This window comes from Penicillium brevicompactum, assembly GCF_028827555.1.
Source record: "Penicillium brevicompactum strain IBT 35665 chromosome Unknown utg000005l_segment0_segment0, whole genome shotgun sequence".
In the NCBI taxonomy this organism is placed as follows: domain Eukaryota; kingdom Fungi; phylum Ascomycota; class Eurotiomycetes; order Eurotiales; family Aspergillaceae; genus Penicillium; species Penicillium brevicompactum.
In genome coordinates this window covers 5,491,963-5,514,760 of record NW_026623208.1, presented here as the reverse complement: position 1 = coordinate 5,514,760, position 22,798 = coordinate 5,491,963, and the positions used below count along the sequence as shown (strand labels likewise).

The following is a 22,798-nucleotide window of genomic DNA, read 5'->3' as shown; positions in this document are numbered from 1 at the left end:
GTCTTCGTGGTAATTGGCATTTGGAGGTCAAAATTAACATTTTAGCGTTTGGGGGCTCTTGCTTAATCCGTAATGGTGCCTCTTTGGGAAAGCGCTACCCTCATAATTCTTCAAGAACTCTTTGAAGCACCCCTCAACGCTTCAATTTCTGAGACCCTGAATGATCAATTAGCTGGCGATCAACCATCCTCTGCTCCATATCATCACACCTTTGCTCGAGGTTTCCAAGTCGTTCGTTAGACTCCTCGATCAAAGCTTTCATCTTGTGCAACTTGGCTTTCAGCCTGTCAATCTTTTCAGTCCAGGCCATAGCTTTCTCTCGTGCATTGAATTGACGCATGGCTTCGGAAACGTGTGGTGAGTTCGGGCGTGGGGCCACATTTGAGCGTGCATTTTCCGATCCTTGTACGCCGTTAGGTATGGCAGAACCATTGCCTGTGGCTTCTTTGCGATCCGAGACAGTCCGTTGGGATATGTATGGCATTGTGTCGAGGTTTGGTCGCCAAGACTACAGATGTTTTGGAATATGAGTATGTGGTTATCCGTGTCTGTAGTTTAAGAGAATCGCTTTCCTTTTATGTATTTTTCCAAGGAGATGCAATTGTCTAAGCCCTTGTGTGTATGAACAATGAGTATGCATTTGAAAACAAAGGGGTGGAGTAGAGATACCCCCGGGGCTCTCCATGATTGAGATCTTTGTATTCTAGATCTTTGTTCTAAGCAAAGGTAAGCTCATTGGGAAGTCAAGTGAAATACCCCCGCAGATAAATGATATCTATGTATCTTTATGTTCAAGATTCTTCCATCGCCAGCGATGTTTTATAGTGACCCCATCAACGGCAGGGCAGTCCATTCACTCTGTTCTTCGACCGGCTCCTCTGAGACACATCTTGAACATTGACACACGAAAAGAAATGATCTTCGAAGATGGTCGCGGCGTGAGCTGAGGTCTTTGTATTTTGTCAAGTCGAAATATGAGATACAGCATTCTTCGTCAGGGAAGATATCGCGAGATGCAGTGAAAACCATGCGGCCTTTCTCATCGGCTTTATGGATGATCTAGAAGATATTAAACAATGCTCGATGAGTGCCAGGGGCGAAATCCACTTACATTTGGAAAGCACGAATGGTTCGCTATTGCCGCTGTGGGATAAACAGCTGCAGCAAACTGTTCCCCGCGATCGATTGGAGGATTTGGGACAGGGAAATGACCAGTTTCACGCGGGTAGAGCCCAAATGAGTTTGCCTCTTCTTGGCATATGAGATGGAGAACACGATCTACTCCCATTCCATGGGGGAGGGCAGAGCTACTCTGTAGATACTTCTTCACAAGGGTGGACCATGATCGCACTTTGTCATGCGACCAAGTATCAGATGATCCACAGAGCGAATCAATACCCTCCCAGTCATGATTTGGTTTCTCAGTCGACATATGGTCGCCGACAATTGATAGCTCATGCAATTGGACATGACGCCTAGCAAGCAGGCGAACAATCACCCACAGCATTCCAAAATCATACTCACTCCATTTGGCGCGAATGGGTCCGGCATATCGTTTGAGCCAAGTGCATTCAAACCCATGTCGAACTTGATCAGCGACTTGGCAGGTATTGCTGCACCAGATCACATCTGACAGACAGGCCTTGGGGCATGAGATGCGCTCTGAATTGCGAGCCGGTCGATTACAAGCGGGATTGCTGCATATGATGTTGTCGGGGTCTTCGTCAACAGGAATTATTGCGTAGGGGCGATCCACGAGGAGACAGGCGCCTTTTGGAATGGGACCGGAGACTCGGAATTGGCGACCTTTGGTCGGATCGGTGCTTTGGATGAGATGCGGGTGGATCCAATCGGGCTGGATCCCGTCTACAATCTGATTCGTTTCGGTAGTAATATATACGAGATTGGACATTGTTGCGATGGGAGGTGTTTACGGGCTTTGGTGAAAAGTTTTGCGTGGATTGTGCAATTCGAATGAAAACTTCCGTTTGGCCAGTGTGGGTCACTTTCCAAAGAAAAGACCTCGGAAGGGTGAAGCTATCCCAAGCGACTCCAAGTGATTGGCGGATCCTTCACGGGTCGGATTCCATGCATCTGATTGGGCGATCGTGGATTTCTAGCGTTTCTAGCGTTTCTAGTCTAATTCTTAAATTCTGTCGGTACTTGGCAGCAAGCATGTATTGATCTTGGTGAGGTTCTATCTCCATGGTTCAGAAGATTGCTCGTTCGTTATGCACCAACTCAAATGTGCGAATATCCTCCAGTAAACATCTGTGGCAGCATCTTTGCCAACAACGGGGTCGAGATGCCCATAACCTTCCGCTAGAAACCTGCGATAGTATTTTTCGCCGAACCGTCGCCGTAGAAGCTCATAGTCTTTCAGCGTCGACTCGGGGTCAAAGACTTGATTCTCCGTGCCCGAAATGAAAAGGATTGGTAGTCCTTGGAGCCGGTCTATGTTCTGCTCCGTGAGAAGCGAATGTCCGTCATCATTCACGCAGACCCCTTTGGTTCCCATGTTTACTACCTGTTTCATGAGTCTTGTATGAGTGCCGCCGAAGAATGTGTGAACACTGTCGTGAAGCTCTCGGTCAAGATTGTCATGGTTCCACAGTAAACCGAACACGAACGAGGTTCGACGACACGCCGTGGAGGTGCAAATATCGCGCAGATGTCCCACAGGATACATGCAAAGCAGAAGATCGAGTATTCTTTGGATCAACGGGCTGCTCGAGCTACTAGAAATGGGAAAGTAGTCACCGGCGAGAAATTCATACAGTCGAATCAACAAAGTAGTCCTCCCTTTTGAGTGAATTCCAGTATCCGAAGACTTGGTTCATGAAGACAGAGTTGACGGAGATCCCAAGAAGCTGGTTGCTTTTGATAGTGCCATCAAGAAGTCCCATGCAGAGGGCCACCGAGCCTTGGCAATGAGCTATTACATAGGGCTTCTGTAGCTCCCTGCTTCGGATTTCCTCCAATGCTGCTGCAACATCTAGACGGCAGTCAAAAACCGTCGAATTTCGAGCGTCAGCTAAGTCGCAACCCCAGCGAGGCGTCAATGCATAACAGCGATGTCCAAGCTTAGTGAAATATCTGACCGCATTGCAGCGTAGAAAAGGCAACGCAAATAGGTTGTGCTTTGCACCCATGCCAGTGACTCCGGGTAGAAGCAAAATTGGCGGATGGCACGTTGGACCATCTGATTGTTCAACTCGGGGCTCTGGCTCATATACATCGAGATGTACAATCACACCGTCGGAAGCTCGTATCTTGTACGGCGCTGGACGGGGTGTCTTATGATCGGTGTGTTTTTGGACCGGTATCTTAGGATAGTCGACGGGCGCGAAGGGCCGAAAAAAGAAGATGCTGATACAATATGAGAAAGAAAGTAGAAAAGCGATCAAGGTGAAGAGAAGTCCAATGTGAAAGTTTTGCGTGGTCCGGAAAGTTTTGATTTGCCGCTTGAAGTCTGAGAGTGAGATGTGGACAGCGCCCATTCCAACATGAGTCCCATCTGATCGAGTGATACTAACATTGACAGTGGTTGTGGCCTGCCAGGTCTTTTTCACGGAGAATGCCATAGTTGAATTGATGGGCTTACTTCCTTCCAGGTGGTACGTCATCCCCTCCACCGTGACGAGCTCCAAGTGATATAAAATGGCTAATGTTTCTGCCCTCTCTATCATGGGCGAGAAGAATTCGATCGTTCCATGGGCAATTCGAAGAGTAGACTTGGACAGTGCACGACAGGACACAGTACCTGTGCAGATACCCTGGTATCCTGATCCTGCAAGGTATTAGCATTATTCATGAGGATTTCATTCCAACTTCGAAGGGTCGATCATGCTCACCTATCTGTTTACACAGCTCAATTGTGAGGACCATCTGCATGGAACAAGACGAGCTTTTACCCATATTTTCAGAAAGCTCGTAGTCTTTGGACCTCGGCCCCATGTGTATATGTCCAGACAAAGCTTCTGTAAACTGCCAGCCTAATGAGTTTGGGTTGTCTTTCAAGTTGTTTTGGAAGTGTTGGCTCTCCCTCGGTCGTTCAGGCTTGCTGTCTGTCTCCAGTCGTCTATTTCTTGTCTCCAGATCAACCCATAGCCCGGCCTTCTTTGCGACCAAGTCGACAGATCGCTCTGCTAGGGCAGATATCGTTGCCAATGGATTGACACCTAACATGTTAGTTGGGTCGCATTAATGTCTAGTAGTTGGGATGTAGCTGAACTCACCCAATGATGTTGGAATGATTGATGCATCACAACATACGAGGCCTTGGTGTACTTCACTGCCCAGGGAAGTGAGAACTTCTCCTACATGATTTGTAACGCCACTTTGCCCTGTGCCATCACTGCTCATGTTGGCGCCTCCCAGTAGATGCACAGTGACCTCCTCTTGGTGGCGTCCTAAGATTTAAGTTAGCGAGATGCCAAGCTGTTTGGGAGGATTTTGTCCTACCATAGAAATACGTGAACCCCATCTGTGCTCCGGTTCGAGCAAATAGCTCATGAAACATCTCTTTAATCCTTTGGAAATGTTTAGACTGTCCTTCTTTTGGTGCTGATAGACATATCTGGTTGTCCTTCAGCGTCAATGTCATTTCATTGCTATCATGCGACATCACCAGATAGGTTGATGTTCGTTGAACAGCTCCACCAATGGCATAAGGTCCAAATATGACAGACCTGAGCGAAGCAAGAAATTTTCCTCTTCCATCTCTGGTGTTCCAGACTAATGAAAACGCTCGAGTTTTCAAGGTCTGTAGAAGGAGCATAGGATGAATTATTGGTTTGAATGCCTCTGGGATGCACCCATCTTGGATGACATATCCAGATAGGCTACTGGTGGCATCAGTCTCTCGATTGTCAATCACACCGGTGATAGTTGGCCCAGGTACAGATTCGGGGTCAGAAGATCGCCGTGCGATTCCGTTGACACGAGCGTTATCATTGTACCCTTTTTGGAGACATCGATCAGACTTGTGCTCCTTTGATTCGAAATAGGCAAAAGGTCTTACCAAAAAGTAATAGATCCCCATTTCCAGATAGGTTTTGACCAACCAGTGGAGATATTGGCAAGCCAAGGCTCCTTGACCGAAGCAAAATCTCTGTTGTGCCCAACGCACCTGCTCCAAGGAAGCAGAACTCACGCTTGGTGGTAGAAGTGGCGGTCAGTGGGGATCACAAAACATCCTCGCGCGTCCAACATTATCATCACTCACAGATTTGACCCAGAAAAGCTGCTCCTTGAAATGATCCCCAAAAATCGCCCTGCCACTTCCGTGCCAGGCAAAGTGGATGATGTACCCTCCTTCGTTTGTCTTCTCCACAAATCGAACCTCGCAACCACAGAATATCTCAGCTCCCCAGTTCCAGGAATCGACAAGATAGGTCGTAGCCACAGAATTCTTTGAGCCATCATTAAGCCCCGTACACTCATGGCCCGTTCTGCGATTTGCCTCCATTTGTACGCCCGCGTTGTTGCGGCCGCGGTGAAAGAACGTAGTGAGTGGTGCTCGACGGAAATTGCCTGCCTGTCCTAAACATTTTGACTGCTTTTCCAGATGCTCGAGTTTGCTCAAAGTTTGAAACTCCTCGGGGTATATGGATGGTTGCAGCATTGTTTCCGCGCGGGTGTAGTCTGTTTCCTTCAGTCAAGGTCGCGTATGTATTTTAAACGAAGTAGAACTTACAATCATCAAGCACAGTGGGCTCTTCTCTGATTTCAGGTGGCCATCTACTTGCTTCCAGAGTCGCTCGATCTGCCTTCAAAAAAACTCCAGCGTTGATCAATGAAGACCCCCCGAGCCCTAAAAAGTATGCTGGTATGAGATCTCTGACTTGGTCCTACTAGTGTCAGGGACTTTACATACCATGAGCTGAAAATACATGTTGTCCATTGCCTAGGGTCAACTGAAATAGCTTCGTGGGGTCTGCGGGGGATAGCCACTTTGAGATGAAGCTATTGTTCGCAGAGCTTCCTGAAACATTTATGTCTCCCAAACACTGAGATAATGTATAGGGAAACGAACCAGCTAGTTTTTTTGTTAGTATCAATGTTCAATGTTTGGAAATGTGATGAGACTCGGTAGATTTGTACATCTTCTTTCCCAACCAAGCTCTAGCACGGCGACAGTCTTTCCTGCGCGGGCCATTCGACTAGCTGCTATTCCAGCTCCATAACCAGACCCTACAACCACAACATCGTACTCTGGCTTCATCGATTCGAATGGGCGACTCAGCCTTGGATAATTGTCTGTCTTCTCATGGATAGTCGACATTCTGTGCGGAGGCTATCATTCGCATGTGATTGGTGCCAACGATAGGGACCGGAGGAAATCCTTCGGGTTTTACTGATAAAATGTGCCTGTAGTGATGCCAATAATTGAAAGGTGATAGACTTGGCATATAAGGCCACAACACGGAGACACATGTCTACCATTACGTTGGACTCGGCTAGCCATTTCTGTGTTCTCCGTGTAGAAGCAAGGGCTAGAATTGGGCTATCCATGCAGGAAAAGGCTAGATAATACATAGAGCCCAAGTGATGACCAAAAACAGAACCCTAATTCCCTGAGATAGGCTAAAGCCAGCGCTAAGTTGGACACAGCGGCTTGTCAGAGAACGTGCTAGCCTCGGATTGGCAGGCAGATGTTAAATCAGTTAGCCGACGGTATTAGTGCAGAATGCGAGCGTGCCAATGTCGGTCGAAGCGCGCAATCAAGCTAGATCGAGTTAGGTCCAGTCATCATTACGAGTATCCAACACACCGTCAAAATAATAGTGTGTGGGCTAGCTATTCCCATTGGGTCATCCATGGCCATCTCCACCACAACTTTCGTTCGAAATTAGTATATCTCCAATCCCTAATTCTCTGTTCACGGCTGAGCCAATACTTTCTTTACTCGACTCATAATAATTATTCGATGATAGCTTTCTTTCATGTTCTGTTAGTAATCGATTCTACGATCTACTAAATAAAGAAAGGGAGTAATGATACGCAGGAAATAGTTGGAAGGATGGCTAAAAAGAGAATTAAAAAGGCAGCCTAGTTCACAATACCCCCCAAGTCGATGATAGCTCTCTTCCGTTAACAATCAAAATATCGAATATTGATCATTAACTGATATAAGAGAAGGGATAGCGATAAAGCCTCGCAGATGAAGCAAACATTATCGTCTTTTTGGCCGCGCGTGAGCGCGGTGCTGAGGCTTGTCGATAATGCATGAAATCATGGATACCATCGATTGAACGGTTGTCGGATAGACTCATTTCTTCATTATTCGAGGACCAACCTCTTAAGTTAACAAACATGAAAGTAATTGGCAGATCCCCTAATCATCGTCTAGATTGATCACCACTTTTCCAATAGTCTTTTTGGGGGAGCGCGAGGCACAGGCTTGATTTGTTTGAGATAGCCTCTGCAACGGCCACAGCGATGACGGACCGGATCCACACTCTTTGAATGGCGCCCGACCTCAAAGGGGCATCCCAATCCTACGCAAGCCCAAACATACTTGTGGTTGATCTCATAAGTATGTTTGGTTGTGACTTCCACTCGACCTCCATAGACAGGATGGTCTTTTAGAGCCTGTGTGCATCGAGCACCCCACTGCTTGAAGCTGACGCCGTGCTGCGCCGCACCCTTCCCCCTGTTTTCAGTGATGAGAATGTCGAGCAAATGGCAATACTCGTGTGTTAAGGTGCACAGGATCTTGTCCTCGGTGTCCAGGACTTTCTCTGACAGTTCAATGGTAGCGTTGTAACGTCGGCGCCCGGGATCTTCGACGCCGCCTTCTCTCGTGAACACTCGTTCTGACCGAACAGTTGCTCGACCAGCAGTGTTCCTGAAATTCTTGGTCCATATGAGTTTGATTCCGCCGGTGTCTTTGGTCATGCTGGCAATACGACCATCGAATATGCCATCCAAGTGCTGGAGGAATTCTTCGGCAAATCCAATTTTGTTCTCGTTGAATTCGGCCACTTGAGCACGAAGCTCGCGTTTTCGTGCCGCCTCGGCTTTCTTCTGGGCTCTTATAGTGGTTGGGGGTGTATCCTTGGCCCGCGCCGTTGATGCTGTGAGCGGCGGCGTTGAGTGCTTGCGACCTGGCGGAACACTTGATGACAGATCTTCTTCAGAGTCCAATCTAGATTCGGTGATCAGTATGAGTCGTCGATAGGATTCGATGGACAATTCCAGTTCTCGGGTGGCCTGAAGAACTTACATTGGCATCGATGCTTCTGGCTGTGGGGTATCCTCCTCATCACTTGATAAATCAAGGTCTTCGAGATGCTGGATGAGGTCGTCGGAGTTACGCAGTCGCGAATGAGATGGATTTATGGAGACATTCAGGTACTCGGGGATTTTTACTTCATATCCAACAGATTCTCGCTTTGACTCGAGAACGGGGCTTGTTGTGAGTTCCTCAGGTGTAGCTGCCCTCGACCTGTTGTCGGGTGTTTTTGACCGTTCTGACTCTCTTGATGGTGGCGTTGTCGTGGTCGTTGTAGGCTCAGTCTCCGAGGGCGGCCTTCTTCCGCGCATCAGTCTCTTACGGGGAGACCGTACGGGGGATGGCGGCGGGGTAGGTTCTTCTTCTGTATCGGGTGTTTCATGATCGGATTCCTCGTGAGAGCTGGGCTCTTCATTATCACTAACGATGAAATCATCTAGTGAGCCCAAGCTGTCGTCAAGGCTCTGTTGGTCAGATTCCTCTTCTTGGTCTTCGTGCATTGGCTGTCTCCTGTCCATTTCTCTTGCTCTGCTTCTACTTGGCGTTTGAGAAGCATGTCGTCTGGTGGGTGGTTGTCTGGTTGATGTTAAACCAGGTGAACGGTGTTCATCCGTGGAGTGTTCTGGTACGTCGTTTTCCTTGTCGTACCCGGCGGTCCGCATGAAGGTCGGTCTGGGCCTCTGTGTTTTCGGTAAAAGGAGCGAGTTCACTCGTGCGATTCCGAGCGTTCGTGGTCGTTTCTGCTTTCCAGTGGGTTGATTGCCGATTTCACTCTCCGATGCGGACTCGTCGTCTGGTAATATATTGAACAAGGTGCTGGATCTCGCTAGTTGTCGTCTGTTTTGGTTTGGTGGTTTTGGTGCATCGTGCTTGTTTGGGGACTTTGTGGTGTTGGGGTATGGCTGGTTCGATGGTGACTGGCTGTCGGGATTGGATATACATGGAGTGTCCTTGCTTCCCCTGTGAGGGGTGCCGTAGACCAGAGGATTGGCGGTATTTAGTCTGGCCATTTCTGCGTCCCGGCCTCAGATAAATTCACGAGTATAATAATAACTCTGGGAAGTAATGATGCTTTCGTCGATCACTTGTGGTTTGAGTGGAAGGTTTGATCGGAACCACCAAGCTGTCAACGGACGCGTTGGCACGGCAACCGAGGTCTGTACAACCCAACTCCGGGTCACCTGAACTATACGCGATCTCCCATTGAGATGTGTTGCATCAAACTGGCTGGTTGCTTCATTGATGTGAGATACTCCAACGCTCCCCCTCTTGTTGGCTTGTTCTGTTGTATATCTCGATAGTATCTACTCCGTACATATCTATCTCTTCATCCAGACTATATATTTACACGAGTAAGATAGATATTGATAGTTCCAAGATTTCGAACTTTGGACATCAATATGACGTGACAAAGCCTGCACCCAAGATAAATATTCCTGGCTCATCCATGGATGAATCTGGGCACTCGATAAGTCCACGAGTTGTTCCATGGAATTTCCTACCTTACAAGATTGAAAGCAGACAAACAAAAAAATATGGAAGCCTAGCCCTGAAACGTGTCAGAAGTGAGGCCTAGAGATCATTTCCATCTTCAACATATTATTTCGGGCGCTTCTCACCTTCACTTGGTGACTGAGATCAATTTCGTGAAAGACAAGATTGAGTCGACGTGTGGTATATAGGAACGTGCATTGCCCAGGTGTGAAGTCAAGATAAGAAGATGGACTTCGGGAATGTCTAACCAGAGATATTGGGGCTTCGGGAACAGATGGTGCCAAGTAAGAGCCCCGGGAATACCCTGGATAAGACCAGAACATATGAGATATAGCACGCAAGTATAGCCCTGGAGAGCATGCCAACTGGGCGGCAGGTGGTTATAGCATGCGCCTGGTGTAATGAATTTGACGCTAGCCACGAAAACATATTCCTTGTAGGTATGGAGTAAATAGATATTGACTTTCAAGGATATGCCGAATGATCTATAGCAACAATGCTAAAATAGCACAGTTCCTACAAAGGATATGAGGTATGGCAATTATGATTAGGCTCACTCCAGGGTTGCGCAGGTGAGTACCGGGCAGAGCTATCAGACTCCAGTGCCTGTCAATGAGATGGAGTCACCATCCTGAGATGCTGTTTTCGCTGTCCAATGTAGCTATGGATGCGCAGTAGAGTTACGTAGTACATGATACCTAGTCCTCTATATATGGCACTACTTCTGAAACCCAGTCGTAATGCTCGATTTTTAAGGCTATAGATGAGCCCTGGAGAAACATTACTGCGTGGTCGCATGATTGTTTGTGCTTCCAACATACTGTAGACCTGCTCACTGCACGGAGTATGGATTACGAAGTACTCCGTACTCTGTAGCCTAGTCAATATGAAGCACAAAATAAAATATACATCATGTACAGGATACTTCGTACTTGAACAATGATGCACATGGGTAAATACATATGTATGTCGGACCTCAGGCTCTCCAGGGCTTTACTGCTCTGTACGCGTACTTGTAAATGTTTATGCACTCAACTATGTATCTTGTAATGACGCGACATCAAAAGCAGGGGTTATCATTGGCCCACAACGATAATGGAGAGTTGGCCCCAGGTCCCGGGGATACCGGGACACAGCCCCCTGAATCTTCGGATATGATTGGGACTGGAAGCTTCTCCTTCAACAAGCTCCCTATGGCTCGTGCGCACTCATGTAGAATTATTACATACGGAGTGGACGTGGATCAGTGGCGAGAAATATGTAATTCCCATCTTTCCAAGGGGTGCAATGCCTAGTGGCAAGTAATCTCAGGGGTTAGGGCCAAAGATAATTTAGGAAGAGCTTGTACGGGGCCTATGGGCACGCCAATGGCAGCCATCGCCGCAAGTGGCTCTCCTAAAATAATCGGTGCAGCAAAAGCAAGCCACCAAATAAGTGATGAGGAGTTCACTTACTCACAATGTGCATCGGATGGAGTACTCCGTACTCCTAACCCCGTATGCGGCAGGCTATCTCCATGAAACCTGGTGCCAAGATTGATTTCTAGCCACATTTCAGGACAATCGTTTTAGTGCATCGGTAATCAAGTATTCAAAGGTGGCGGTTTATTACAGAGACATTGTTACGGCCATACAATAAATTTGCTACACCAGAAATGCGCCTGCCGGCTAGTGATCGCTGGCTAGGCCCTTTCAAGACAACTTGTTCATCATGAACGGAGTAGACAGGTTATTTTTGGCATGCCATTAGCGATCGCTATCGGTTTTTTGAGATGTCAGTAGCCCTATATAGCGTCACACGTCCCCTGATGATCCAGTGGGCTGCTGGGATCAATAGGGGGAAGTCATAAAAAATCACAAAAAGTTGTTTCTAATCTTATCTGGTGTTTTTTTTTTTTTAGGTAGCTGATGTATCGTTCCTGCGCGATGCTGCAACAACGGGGGGCGAGGGAGGGTGAACAAGGTACGGACCCCAAGTTGTAAGCCCAAAATTTATGCAGTTGGCGATAGAGGTACTGAAGTACTCCGTACGAAATACTGAAGTCTGCTTTGTACTCTGTGCAAATGCTACGTATCCACAGGGTGCCACGACATACCCGGTCTAAGCATCATGTTTCCGCTACAGTGCATTCGCACGCCAGTGCGTAGAGTGGCTGGCCAGTGGCAGGATTGGTCGAGGCTCTCAGGAAGAACTTGGAAAAGAAGGAAAGGAAAGCAATCGGGCCCACTTGGTGCGTGGAATCAGACGAAATCCTAGGTTTAACGGTGGAGATCAATTTCGATTCCTTGTAAAAGATTACTAGCTTGTAAATATATACAGAGTGTATACTGTACAGTAATACTTCCTGCGATCGAGTACAAGTATGGAGTACAGTTGTATATAATTGAGGATCATATTTCTGCCTAAATACATATTTGAACATGAGCAATTATTGCCTATAGCAGGTTGTCACTTATATATTCTGTGTTGACGTACGAACAGACAGAACCCTAATCCCGGAGTGTGGTTCAGTAAAATCCGGCAATGGATAAATATAGATACAACAAAACCGAAATCACAGGTCATCGGCTTTTTTTTATTAATTATTATTTTTTTATTTCCAATTAGCGAGTCTGGGAGAGCTCGAACCAAGGCCCCGATTCAAGTTTTCGGTGGTGGTACTGATCCACCGTGCGATACAGTCTCTCCTATCATGAAGGGCAGGCTGGCCAGCTGGTCCTTAATGCAGGTTAGCTCAACGGCAGTGGAAAGTGTAATGTGATACACATTGAACCACAAGTACATTTGAGACAGTATGGTGGCAAATCAGCCGTACGCTAAAACAGAATAAAAGTCTGCGAGCACCAAAGGAGAAAGGAGCATTGACGATCGTGGAGATAAGCATGGAATTGGCTACAATTAGGTACAGTGCACAAAGGAAACCCGAGTGGGCAAACGGGGGGAACTGTGGTTCATGTCGTTTGAGTGCCATGGATCAGTTGCAACACTCTAGAGAGATCTATTAATGTGAATCTACATTACTCCGTAGTGCTGATGAAGAAATCCAGCTTCAAGTGAGAAACATGAAATCAGATTATGAGAAGTGTTACCAGTCACATTGAGGAGGCAATGGATAAGCACGAGGAATGAACAACAATACCTCCCTGCATACCGACGTGGTCATAACAACAGAAGTCATTTTTGGATATTAGGTATTCTGTGGGAAAAAAATACCCACATTATTTGTTACCTGATTTGACGGTGGAGCAAGTTTCAGGGGCCGTCGACACTCCCTTGGATTCCGGTGGCCGAGGAAGACTATCATTGGAGGCTGGTGAAGTGAACTTCGGGGAAACACAAGCGTAAATACAGTCGGACAATAACGGTAATTCCAATGTCAACGAACGGTAGGAGGAGAGAGAGACATTGATGTATGGTTTATGCAGGCTGGAAGTCAAACGGAGTACCTGCGTATTACTGTAAACAAGTGGGTAGCGGGTACCTGGTCTAGATAGGGGTTAACCATACTAGCCAGAGGTATCTGGTACCCGGAACTCTGACACGTACCCTTTAGTGTATGGTGACGGTAAATTAGACAAGTGAGCCCCCCCCAAATCCCAAAATAACACCAAGCATTTTCTTGTCTTTCCTCTCCAACCCCCTTCCATTCGCTTTTTGTCTCCAACCATCCTTCCTTTCCTTTTTTTGCTACCTCTCGTTGCTGCCTTTTTTTGACGATTGGAGGGAGAGGTTGCTTTCTTTGCTTTAATCCCCATTGCTCCTTCCTTTGACGGGATTACATTCGTTACTTTTGAGGACAATTAGACACGCGCATCTGGGTATCAGCGCATCACTCTCTGTGCCTATGCTGCATTAATTCGACATCTCACCACATTTACTTTGAATGGTCGCGGTTGAGGTGAGACTTGGGATCCCCAGAGCCAAACTGTTAGTGGAGGCATTCGATGGGAAGCGGGACTAACTTACACTAGAGCTGTCAGCTTTGAACCGATCGCGACTCGCCCGTCATGTCAGGCTACGCTGGCGGAGGCCACTATGACGATGGCTATGCCAATCAAGGTCATGGTGACTCCTACTACCAGGACGAACATGCCCAAGGAGGGTATTACGATAATCAAGCATATGGCGATGGTTACTACGACCAGGGGTAGGAGATTCCCAAACATCCAGAGTGAAGTTAGAAGGCTGACGAGAGATACAGTCATGGCTACTATGGAGATGGCCATGGTGCTGAAGGGGGTCATCCCGCTGAAGGCGCTGCCCACGGTCAAGGCTACGCGGAGGGAGGATACTACGAGTCAGGCCACCAAGATTACGGTGACCAATACTACGACCAGGCCCACGGAGACTACCCACGAGGCCGACGTGGTGATTCCGAGGAGGACTCCGAGACTTTCAGCGACTTCACGATGAGATCAGAGACCGCTCGCGCCGCGGACATGGATTACTACGGCCGTGGAGACGAAAGATACAACAGCTACACCGACAGCCAATACGGTGGCCGCGGTGGCTACGGCTATCGTCCCCCTTCCTCTCAGATTTCTTACGGTGCCAACCGATCATCTGGTGCTTCGACCCCTGTCTACGGCATGGACTACGGAAACGCGCTCCCCGCCGGTCAGCGCTCGCGTGAACCATACCCAGCTTGGTCCTCTGATGCCCAAATCCCTCTCTCGAAGGAGGAGGTGGAGGACATCTTCTTAGATTTGGTCAACAAGTTTGGTTTCCAACGCGACAGCATGCGGAACATGTACGACCACATGATGACCATGCTGGATTCTCGTGCTTCACGTATGACTCCCAACCAGGCTCTTCTCTCCATTCACGCCGATTACATCGGTGGACACAACGCCAACTACCGCCGATGGTATTTCGCTGCTCATCTCGACCTTGACGATGCGGTTGGTTTCGCCAACATGAAGCTCGGAAAGGCAGACCGCAAGACCCGTAAGGCCCGCAAGGCTGCGGCGAAGGCGGCCAAGCAGAACCCCGAGAACGAGGAGGAGACACTTGAGGCTTTGGAAGGCGACAACAGCTTGGAAGCCGCGGAATACCGGTGGAAGTCGCGCATGAACCGCATGTCGCAGCACGACCGGGCCCGTCAAATTGCCCTTTACCTGCTCATTTGGGGTGAGGCCAACCAAGTTCGCTTCCTCCCGGAGTGTATCTGTTTCATTTTCAAGTGTGCCGACGACTACTACAGCTCTCCCGAGTGCCAAGCTCGCGTTGAGCCAGTCGAGGAATTCACGTACTTGAACGAAATTGTCACCCCTCTGTACCAGTACTGCCGTGACCAGGGATACGAGATCATGGACGGCAAGTACGTTCGCCGCGAGAATGATCACAACAAGATCATTGGTTACGATGACATGAACCAGCTGTTCTGGTACCCGGAGGGTATCGAACGCATCAGTTTCGAGGACAAGACTCGTCTCGTCGATGTGCCTATCGGCGAGAGATGGCCCAAGCTGAAGGACGTGGTCTGGAACAAGGCCTTCTTCAAGACTTACAAGGAAACTCGTTCATGGTTCCATATGATCACCAACTTCAACCGTATCTGGGTTATCCACTTGGGTTCATTCTGGTTCTTCACTGCTTACAACGCCCCGACCCTCTACACTATCAACTACCAGCAACAGGTTGACAACAAGCCTGACAGTCCTAAATACCTCGCTGCGGTCGGTTTCGGTGGTGCTCTTGTCTCGTTCATCCAAATTATGGCCACCATTTTCGAATGGGTTTACGTTCCTCGTGGTTGGGCTGGTGCTCAGCACCTGCGCAAGCGTTTCATGTTCCTTCTTGGTGTTTTCATCATTAACCTGGCACCTGGTATTGTGATTTTCAGCATTCTGCCAACTATCGGGTTGACCAAGAGTGTGGAACACGGTGTTGGTCTCGCCCTCGGTATCGTCCACTTCGTTCTCGCCGTGTTGACGGCAGTGTTCTTCGCTGTCCAACCACTCGGTGCCATGTTCGGAAACTACATGAAGAAGAACGGACGCAAGTACGTCGCCAGTCAGACATTCACAGCCAGTTTCCCCCGACTTGCGGGCAACGATATGTGGATGTCCTACGGTCTCTGGGTTTGTGTTTTCGGTGCCAAGTTGGCTGAGTCTTACTTCTTCTTGACTCTGTCCTTCAAGGATCCCATCCGCATTCTGTCACCCATGCAAATCCACCAGTGCACTGGTGCGAAGTACATCGGTAACGCTGTTTGCCACAGACAGCCCCAGATCTTGCTGGGTCTCATGGCATTCATGGATTTGACACTCTTCTTCTTGGATAGTTACCTCTGGTACATTATTTGCAACACGATCTTCTCCGTGGCTAGATCTTTCTACCTCGGTGTGTCGATTTGGTCTCCGTGGAGAAACATCTTCTCGCGTCTGCCCAAGCGTATCTACTCCAAGGTTCTCGCCACCACAGACATGGAAATCAAGTACAAGCCCAAGGTTCTCATCTCCCAGGTGTGGAACGCTATCATTATCTCCATGTACCGTGAGCACCTCCTTGCGATCGACCACGTCCAAAAGTTGCTTTACCACCAGGTTCCTTCCGAGCAGGAGGGCAAGCGTACTCTTCGTGCCCCTACCTTCTTCGTCTCCCAGGAAGATCAGTCTTTCAAGACCGAGTTCTTCCCTCAAGGTAGTGAGGCAGAGCGTCGTATCTCTTTCTTCGCCCAGTCTCTGTCCACCCCCATGCCCGAGCCTCTCCCAGTCGACAACATGCCAACCTTCACTGTTCTGATTCCTCACTACAGTGAGAAGATTCTCCTTTCATTGCGTGAGATCATTCGTGAAGACGAGCCTTACTCCCGTGTTACCCTCCTGGAATACCTCAAGCAGCTGCACCCTCACGAGTGGGACTGCTTCGTCAAGGACACCAAGATTCTCGCTGATGAGACATCCCAATTCAACGGCGACTATGAGAAGCCCGAGAAGGATGTTGCCAAGAGCAAGATCGACGATCTTCCCTTCTACTGTATCGGTTTCAAGTCTGCTGCTCCCGAGTACACTCTTCGCACCCGTATCTGGGCTTCCCTCCGCTCTCAGACCCTGTACAGAACTGTCTCTGGTTTCATGAACTACAGCCGTGCCATCAAGCTCCTCTACCGTGTTGAGAACCCCGAGGTCGTTCAAATGTTCGGTGGAAACTCCGAAAAGCTTGAGCGCGAGCTTGAGCGCATGGCCCGCCGCAAGTTCCGCATCTGTGTTTCCATGCAGCGTTACGCCAAGTTCAACAAGGATGAGCGTGAGAACACTGAGTTCTTGCTCCGTGCCTACCCGGATCTCCAGATTGCTTACCTTGATGAGGAGCCCCCCCTGTCAATGAGGGCGAAGAGCCCCGTCTGTACTCCGCCCTGATTGATGGTCACTGTGAACTCCTCGAGAACAACATGCGCAAGCCCAAGTTCCGCATCCAGCTTTCCGGTAACCCCATTCTCGGAGACGGAAAGTCCGACAACCAGAACCACGCCATCATCTTCTACCGCGGTGAATACATCCAGCTTATCGATGCCAACCAGGACAACTACCTCGAGGAGTGTCTCAAGATCCGCAGTGTTCTTGCCGAGTTCGAGGAATTGACCACTGACAACGTCTCCCCCTACACCCCTGGTGTCGCCTCCCCCGAAGAGAACCCCGTTGCCATTCTTGGTGCCCGTGAATACATTTTCTCTGAGAACGTTGGTGTCCTTGGTGATGTTGCTGCCTCCAAGGAACAGACATTCGGTACCCTCTTCGCTCGTACTCTCTCGCAAGTCGGTGGTAAGCTGCACTACGGTCACCCCGATTTCCTGAACGCTACTTTCATGTGTACCCGTGGCGGTGTCTCTAAGGCCCAAAAGGGATTGCACCTGAACGAGGATATTTACGCTGGTATGAACGCTATCCTGCGTGGTGGTCGCATCAAGCACTGCGAGTACTACCAGTGTGGTAAGGGTCGTGATCTTGGTTTCGGATCCATTCTCAACTTTACAACCAAGATTGGTACTGGTATGGGTGAACAGATGCTGTCCCGAGAGTACTACTACCTCGGAACTCAGCTGCCTCTTGACCGTTTCCTCTCGTTCTACTACGCTCACCCCGGTTTCCATCTCAACAACATGTTCATTATGCTTTCAGTCCAGATGTTCATGATTGTGTTGATTAACCTCGGTGCCCTGAAGCACGAGACGATCATTTGCAAGTACAACTCCGATCTGCCCATCACCGATCCCCTCGTTCCCACGCTCTGTGCCAACCTGACCCCCATTCTCGACTGGGTCAACCGTTGTGTTATCTCCATTTTCATTGTGTTCTTCATCTCGTGGGTGCCTCTGGCCGTCCAGGAGTTGACAGAGCGTGGTGTTTGGCGCATGGCTACCCGTCTGGCAAAGCACTTTGGCTCGCTCTCCTTCATGTTCGAGGTGTTCGTTTGTCAGATCTACGCCAACGCTGTGCACGCCAACTTGTCTTTCGGAGGTGCTCGTTACATTGGTACTGGACGTGGTTTCGCCACCGCTCGCATTCCCTTCGGTGTTCTCTACTCCCGATTCGCTAGCCCGTCCATTTACCTCGGTGCTCGTCTCCTGCTGATGCTGTTGTTCTCCACCACCACGGTCTGGACACCTGCTCTCATCTGGTTCTGGGTGTCTCTGCTCGCGCTTTGCATCTCGCCCTTCTTGTTCAACCCTCACCAATTCGCTTGGAACGACTTCTTCATTGATTACCGTGACTACATCCGCTGGCTCTCGCGCGGTAACTCCCGTTCCCACGCTTCTTCCTGGATTGGTTTCTGTCGTCTGTCTCGTACCCGTATCACTGGTTACAAGCGCAAGCTCCTTGGTGTCCCCTCTGAGAAGGGCTCTGGTGATGTCCCAAGAGCTCGCATCACAAACATCTTCTTCAGTGAGATCATCTCGCCCCTGTTGGGAGTCGGTGCTACCTTGATCCCCTACCTGTACATCAACTCCCGCACCATGTTCTCTGATGACAACAAGTGGGCCGCCAACCCCATCGCTCGTGTCGCCATTGTCGCATTTGCCCCTGTCGGTATCAATGCTGGTGTCGCTGGCATGTTCTTCGGTATGGCTTGCTGTATGGGTCCTCTCTTCGGCATGTGTTGCAAGAAGTTCGGTGCTGTTCTCGCCGCCATTGCTCACGCCATCGCCGTCATCGCCTTCTTGATCTTCTTCCTGGCTATGTTTGTGCTTGAGTCTCTCAACTGGGCCCGTACTATCTCCGGTATGATCGCCGCCATGGCCCTCCAGCGCTTCATCTACAAGTTGATCATTTCTCTTGCCTTGACCCGTGAATTCAAGAACGATCAATCCAATATCGCTTGGTGGACTGGAAAATGGTACAACATGGGATGGCACTCCCTCTCCCAGCCTGGACGTGAGTTCTTGTGTAAGATCACAGAGCTCGGCTACTTCGCGACCGATTTCTTCTTGGGCCACATCTTGCTCTTTGCGATGCTCCCAGCACTTGCCATTCCTTACGTTGACAAGTTCCACTCGGTAATCCTGTTCTGGCTGCGTCCCAGGTTAGTACTCCCATCATGATTTCCTCCCCGTCGAACAACGCTAACATGCCTACCAGCCGACAAATCCGTCCTCCCATCTACTCCCTCAAGCAGTCTAAGTTGCGCAAGAGACGTGTTGTCCGCTTCGCCATTCTCTACTTCACCATCCTTGTCATCTTCGTTGTGATCATAGCGGCGCCCGTTGTTCTCCGGAACACTAAAGTGCTCGACTCTTTCCTCAAGGACAGCCTGTGGAACGCCATCGGTGTTCCTGACACCAACCACATTGGTCTTCTCCAGCCACTCGACCACGGAATCAACGATACTGTTGACTGGTACACTGGATCCAACCTTCCCGGCGGCTACTCCTCCGCCTCCGCCCCTACCCCCGCCGCAGGTACCGACAGATGGTACATCTAAGGCGTTTGCGATATGACATTGGAATGGTTTGTACAAACTCGTGTTTCTTAAAATTCGCTGCATTTTCTGAATCCACCGGCGCACACGTTGATCTTAATGAATGGCTGCTTTCAATTATCTTTTGTCCAATGACGCTTGTATGAAGGGCCTTGTCATTCCGGGGGTTTACCTTCGTTCCAGCTTTCTTTGCTTGTTTTATTTACACTTCAATCGGAATTAAATTGCATTGCTTTCGTGAACATCTCCCTTCTCCGTAGCGTCCTCTGGACCTTAGGAATAATCAGTAGGACTTCGTAAGTAGCGTTATGGACACCACGCTCTGAGTGGTCTGACATCGCTCCTCGGACCAGGTCACGTGCCACGGAGTTTCCAGGACCCCGAGTCCCCCGTTTTACCAATCTCACTTGGTGAGCGCCCCGATACGACCTACCTCGCAGCTCTTCCTCAATTTCACCTACTCCTGACACTACTTCGATCCAGTGCTGCCTCGCGAGCGCCTCCGAATCTCCGCCATGGATCTCCAGGAGACCCAGCGCCTCCTTTCCGTATACCTGCACGAACTTGCGGACCTCTTCCACCGTGTGCCTGGATCGGCAATTTTCCTTCGCTATGTCAAATCTAGTTACCAGGATGACCCAATTCGTTCTGCGGTCGAACTATTCCTTTTCCTCTTCGCTGTGCGATACCTGCTAGCCCCGAAATATTCGACCAAGCCCGGCGTCGTGCCACTCACCGAAGATGAGATCGACGATTTGGTGGATGAATGGACCCCTGAGCCTCTCGTGGGGAAGCCTACCAGCCTTGAGGAAATGGAAGTCGAAAAGCGCGCAGTTATTGTTGGGTAACGTCTCCCCCTCTAGGCCTCCACCCACTGGTCCCCGCGGACCTTCTCTTTTTCTTTACTAACGCATGACACCTGCATGTGCAGCCCTGTAGGTCCCAAATCGAAACTTGCCAATGGCCGCACCGTTATGAACCTCGGATCTTTCAATTTCTACAATTTCAACACCAACGAATCACTCAAAGAACAGGCGATCCAGACACTGCGCACGTACGGTGTTGGTCCCTGCGGTCCCCGCGGTTTCTACGGTAGTCAGGATGTTCATATGAAGACTGAAGATGATGTTTCGGCTTTCCTGGGCACTGCGGCTTGTATCATCTATTCCCAGGCGTTTTCCACGATCTCAAGTGTTATTCCTGCCTTTTCAAAGCGTGGAGATATCATTGTTGCGGATAAGGCTGTCAGTTTTGCAATTCGCAAGGGTATCCAGATTTCTCGAAGCAAAGTCCACTGGTACGAACACAACGATATGGAGGATCTGGAACGAGTTCTCGCGAAGGTTACCAAGGACCAGGCTCGCAAGCCCCTGACTCGCCGTTTCATCATCACAGAGGGTCTCTTCGAGTCTTACGGTGACATGGCAGACCTACCCAAGATTGTATGTCGTGAACCCGCGCCTGATCATAAAGCTAAACTAACAATTTTGGCAGATCGAGTTGAGACTGAAGTACAAGTTCCGTCTCATTCTGGATGAGACTTGGTCCTTCGGTGTTCTGGGCCGCACAGGCCGTGGTATTACCGAGCACCAAAACGTCGACGCAGCTGAGGTCGATATGATCGTGGGATCGCTGGCTGGTCCCCTCGTTGCTGGCGGTGGCTTCTGCGCTGGCTCAGAAGAGATTGTTCACCACCAGCGCATCTCTGCTGCTGCTTACACTTTCTCCGCCGCTCTCCCCGCTTTACTTTCAACTACTGCCAGTGCCACTATCAAAATCCTTCAGAACAGCCCTGAGACTGTGTCACAGCTTCGCGAAGTTACCAGCGCCATGCGGGCTCAATTAGATCCCCGCAGTGACTGGGTCTACTGTACAAATTCGCCTGAGAACCCTATCCATATCTTGGTTATCAAGCCCGAGGTTGTCGCCGCCAAGAGGTTAACACCGACTGACCAGCAGTTCTTGCTCCAAGACGTCGTTGATGAGGTACGTGGTTTTTCTTGAATTTTCCGGTAATCTATCGTCCGATTTAACTCTAACTCGTTCGCAGTGCCTTGCCAATGGCGTTCTCATCACTCGACTGAAGGCTCTTGAGGACAACTTTGAGCCCAAGCAGGTCCTGTTCCCCGCTCTCAAGGTGTGTGTCACAACTGGCCTCACGAAGAAAGAGACCGAAAAGGCGGGCACAATCATCCGTCATGCCATCACCAAGGTGATGAGCAAGAGGAAGTGAAGGTGGTTTTCCACCAGGAAACTTTGATGACCACTCACGCTCCATGACCTCGACATCTCTCGATTTCATTCTCCTCAATCGACCTACGCCCTAATGCCCTTTCAATCCCTGTATTGTGAACTCTGTCGATGTACATTCTTATTGCATGCCTTGTACAGGGCCGCCCTTTTCTCTTTCTTGGCGGGCTCATGCTTCCCTGTACAAGGTTCTATGTTGTTTAATACTTATCCTTTTCTCCTTGGCGCTTTGTTCCGAGGGTGTGTTTATTTGCATACATTATTACAAATGCCGAGGCTATTCAGCTGAGTTTGTGCTTTCCTTTGAGTAGCTTTTGGGACTTGAGGCTTGAGCTCCCTTGATGGATCCTGAGCCAGACAGGGAGTTAGGACTCGGGCTTAGGATCTCGCCACGACTCCTTGGCTCTCTTCCATGTACATTGTATCAAAGTTCCCCCACAGACCCTCTATGTAATACTTCATTGCTAGGGCATTCCAGCTAACATTCAAAGGACGCCCCTGTGTCCCCGAGCGACCAGACGGAATGGACCCTCATTCTAATAGGTCCCCCTTCACTAGTCGCATTCTCGGTCCAGTCCCGAGTGAAGCCTCCATGCCAATGATACTGTCCACCCCCGGTCCAAACTGTTTTCTCCGAAGCCGAACCTCCATCCCAGAAGCCTTACCCGGACCAAGGGGCTGGTGGAAACTTGGCAGTTCCCAGATCTCATTCCACATCTAGACCCCAGATCCAGGCGTTGTGTTGTCGATCCCTTGCTTCTGCATGCTCCACCTATACACTCCACGCCCTTAGCCATGGTTAGCCATGGATATAATGGGGCTGATCGGCACTATGCTCGATGGACACTCTACTTCGAATCAGGGATGAAAGTTTTGTGATCGACGCTCATTGAC

General features: G+C 49.4%; 5 protein-coding genes across 5 annotated transcripts; 1 reads left to right on the top strand and 4 right to left on the bottom strand.

Moving 5' to 3' along the window:
- Positions 1 to 133: 133 nt before the first annotated feature.
- Positions 134 to 1,912, bottom strand: N7506_007959 (SET domain-containing protein; the record flags this gene model as incomplete). Its single annotated transcript, XM_056957252.1, has 3 exons — positions 134 to 508; positions 907 to 1,059; positions 1,112 to 1,912. The coding sequence occupies 3 exons, from the start codon at positions 1,910 to 1,912 to the stop codon at positions 134 to 136; spliced, it is 1,329 nt and encodes a 442-aa protein (XP_056811586.1).
- A 285-nt stretch (positions 1,913 to 2,197) lies between these two features.
- On the bottom strand, positions 2,198 to 2,689 carry N7506_007958 (CAZyme family AA3; the record flags this gene model as incomplete). The annotated part of the gene is made up of 1 exon (XM_056957251.1): positions 2,198 to 2,689. One exon carries the CDS (start codon positions 2,687 to 2,689, stop codon positions 2,198 to 2,200), a length of 492 nt encoding a protein of 163 aa, XP_056811585.1.
- An 82-nt stretch (positions 2,690 to 2,771) lies between these two features.
- On the bottom strand, positions 2,772 to 5,905 carry N7506_007957 (uncharacterized protein; the record flags this gene model as incomplete). The annotated part of the gene is made up of 7 exons (XM_056957250.1): positions 2,772 to 3,790; positions 3,855 to 4,181; positions 4,239 to 4,412; positions 4,465 to 4,993; positions 5,228 to 5,646; positions 5,699 to 5,771; positions 5,879 to 5,905. The coding sequence occupies 7 exons, from the start codon at positions 5,903 to 5,905 to the stop codon at positions 2,772 to 2,774; spliced, it is 2,568 nt and encodes an 855-aa protein (XP_056811584.1).
- Positions 5,906 to 7,359: 1,454 nt separating this feature from the next.
- N7506_007956 (uncharacterized protein) lies at positions 7,360 to 9,249 on the bottom strand (the record flags this gene model as incomplete). The annotated part of the gene is made up of 2 exons (XM_056957249.1): positions 7,360 to 8,152; positions 8,231 to 9,249. The coding sequence occupies 2 exons, from the start codon at positions 9,247 to 9,249 to the stop codon at positions 7,360 to 7,362; spliced, it is 1,812 nt and encodes a 603-aa protein (XP_056811583.1).
- A 4,491-nt stretch (positions 9,250 to 13,740) lies between these two features.
- Positions 13,741 to 21,887, top strand: N7506_007955 (Glycosyl transferase family 48; the record flags this gene model as incomplete). Its single annotated transcript, XM_056957248.1, has 9 exons — positions 13,741 to 13,880; positions 13,935 to 17,079; positions 17,124 to 19,258; positions 19,315 to 19,634; positions 20,008 to 20,064; positions 20,138 to 20,498; positions 20,586 to 21,096; positions 21,149 to 21,640; positions 21,705 to 21,887. The coding sequence occupies 9 exons, from the start codon at positions 13,741 to 13,743 to the stop codon at positions 21,885 to 21,887; spliced, it is 7,344 nt and encodes a 2,447-aa protein (XP_056811582.1).
- Between the last annotated feature and the right edge of the window lie 911 nt (positions 21,888 to 22,798).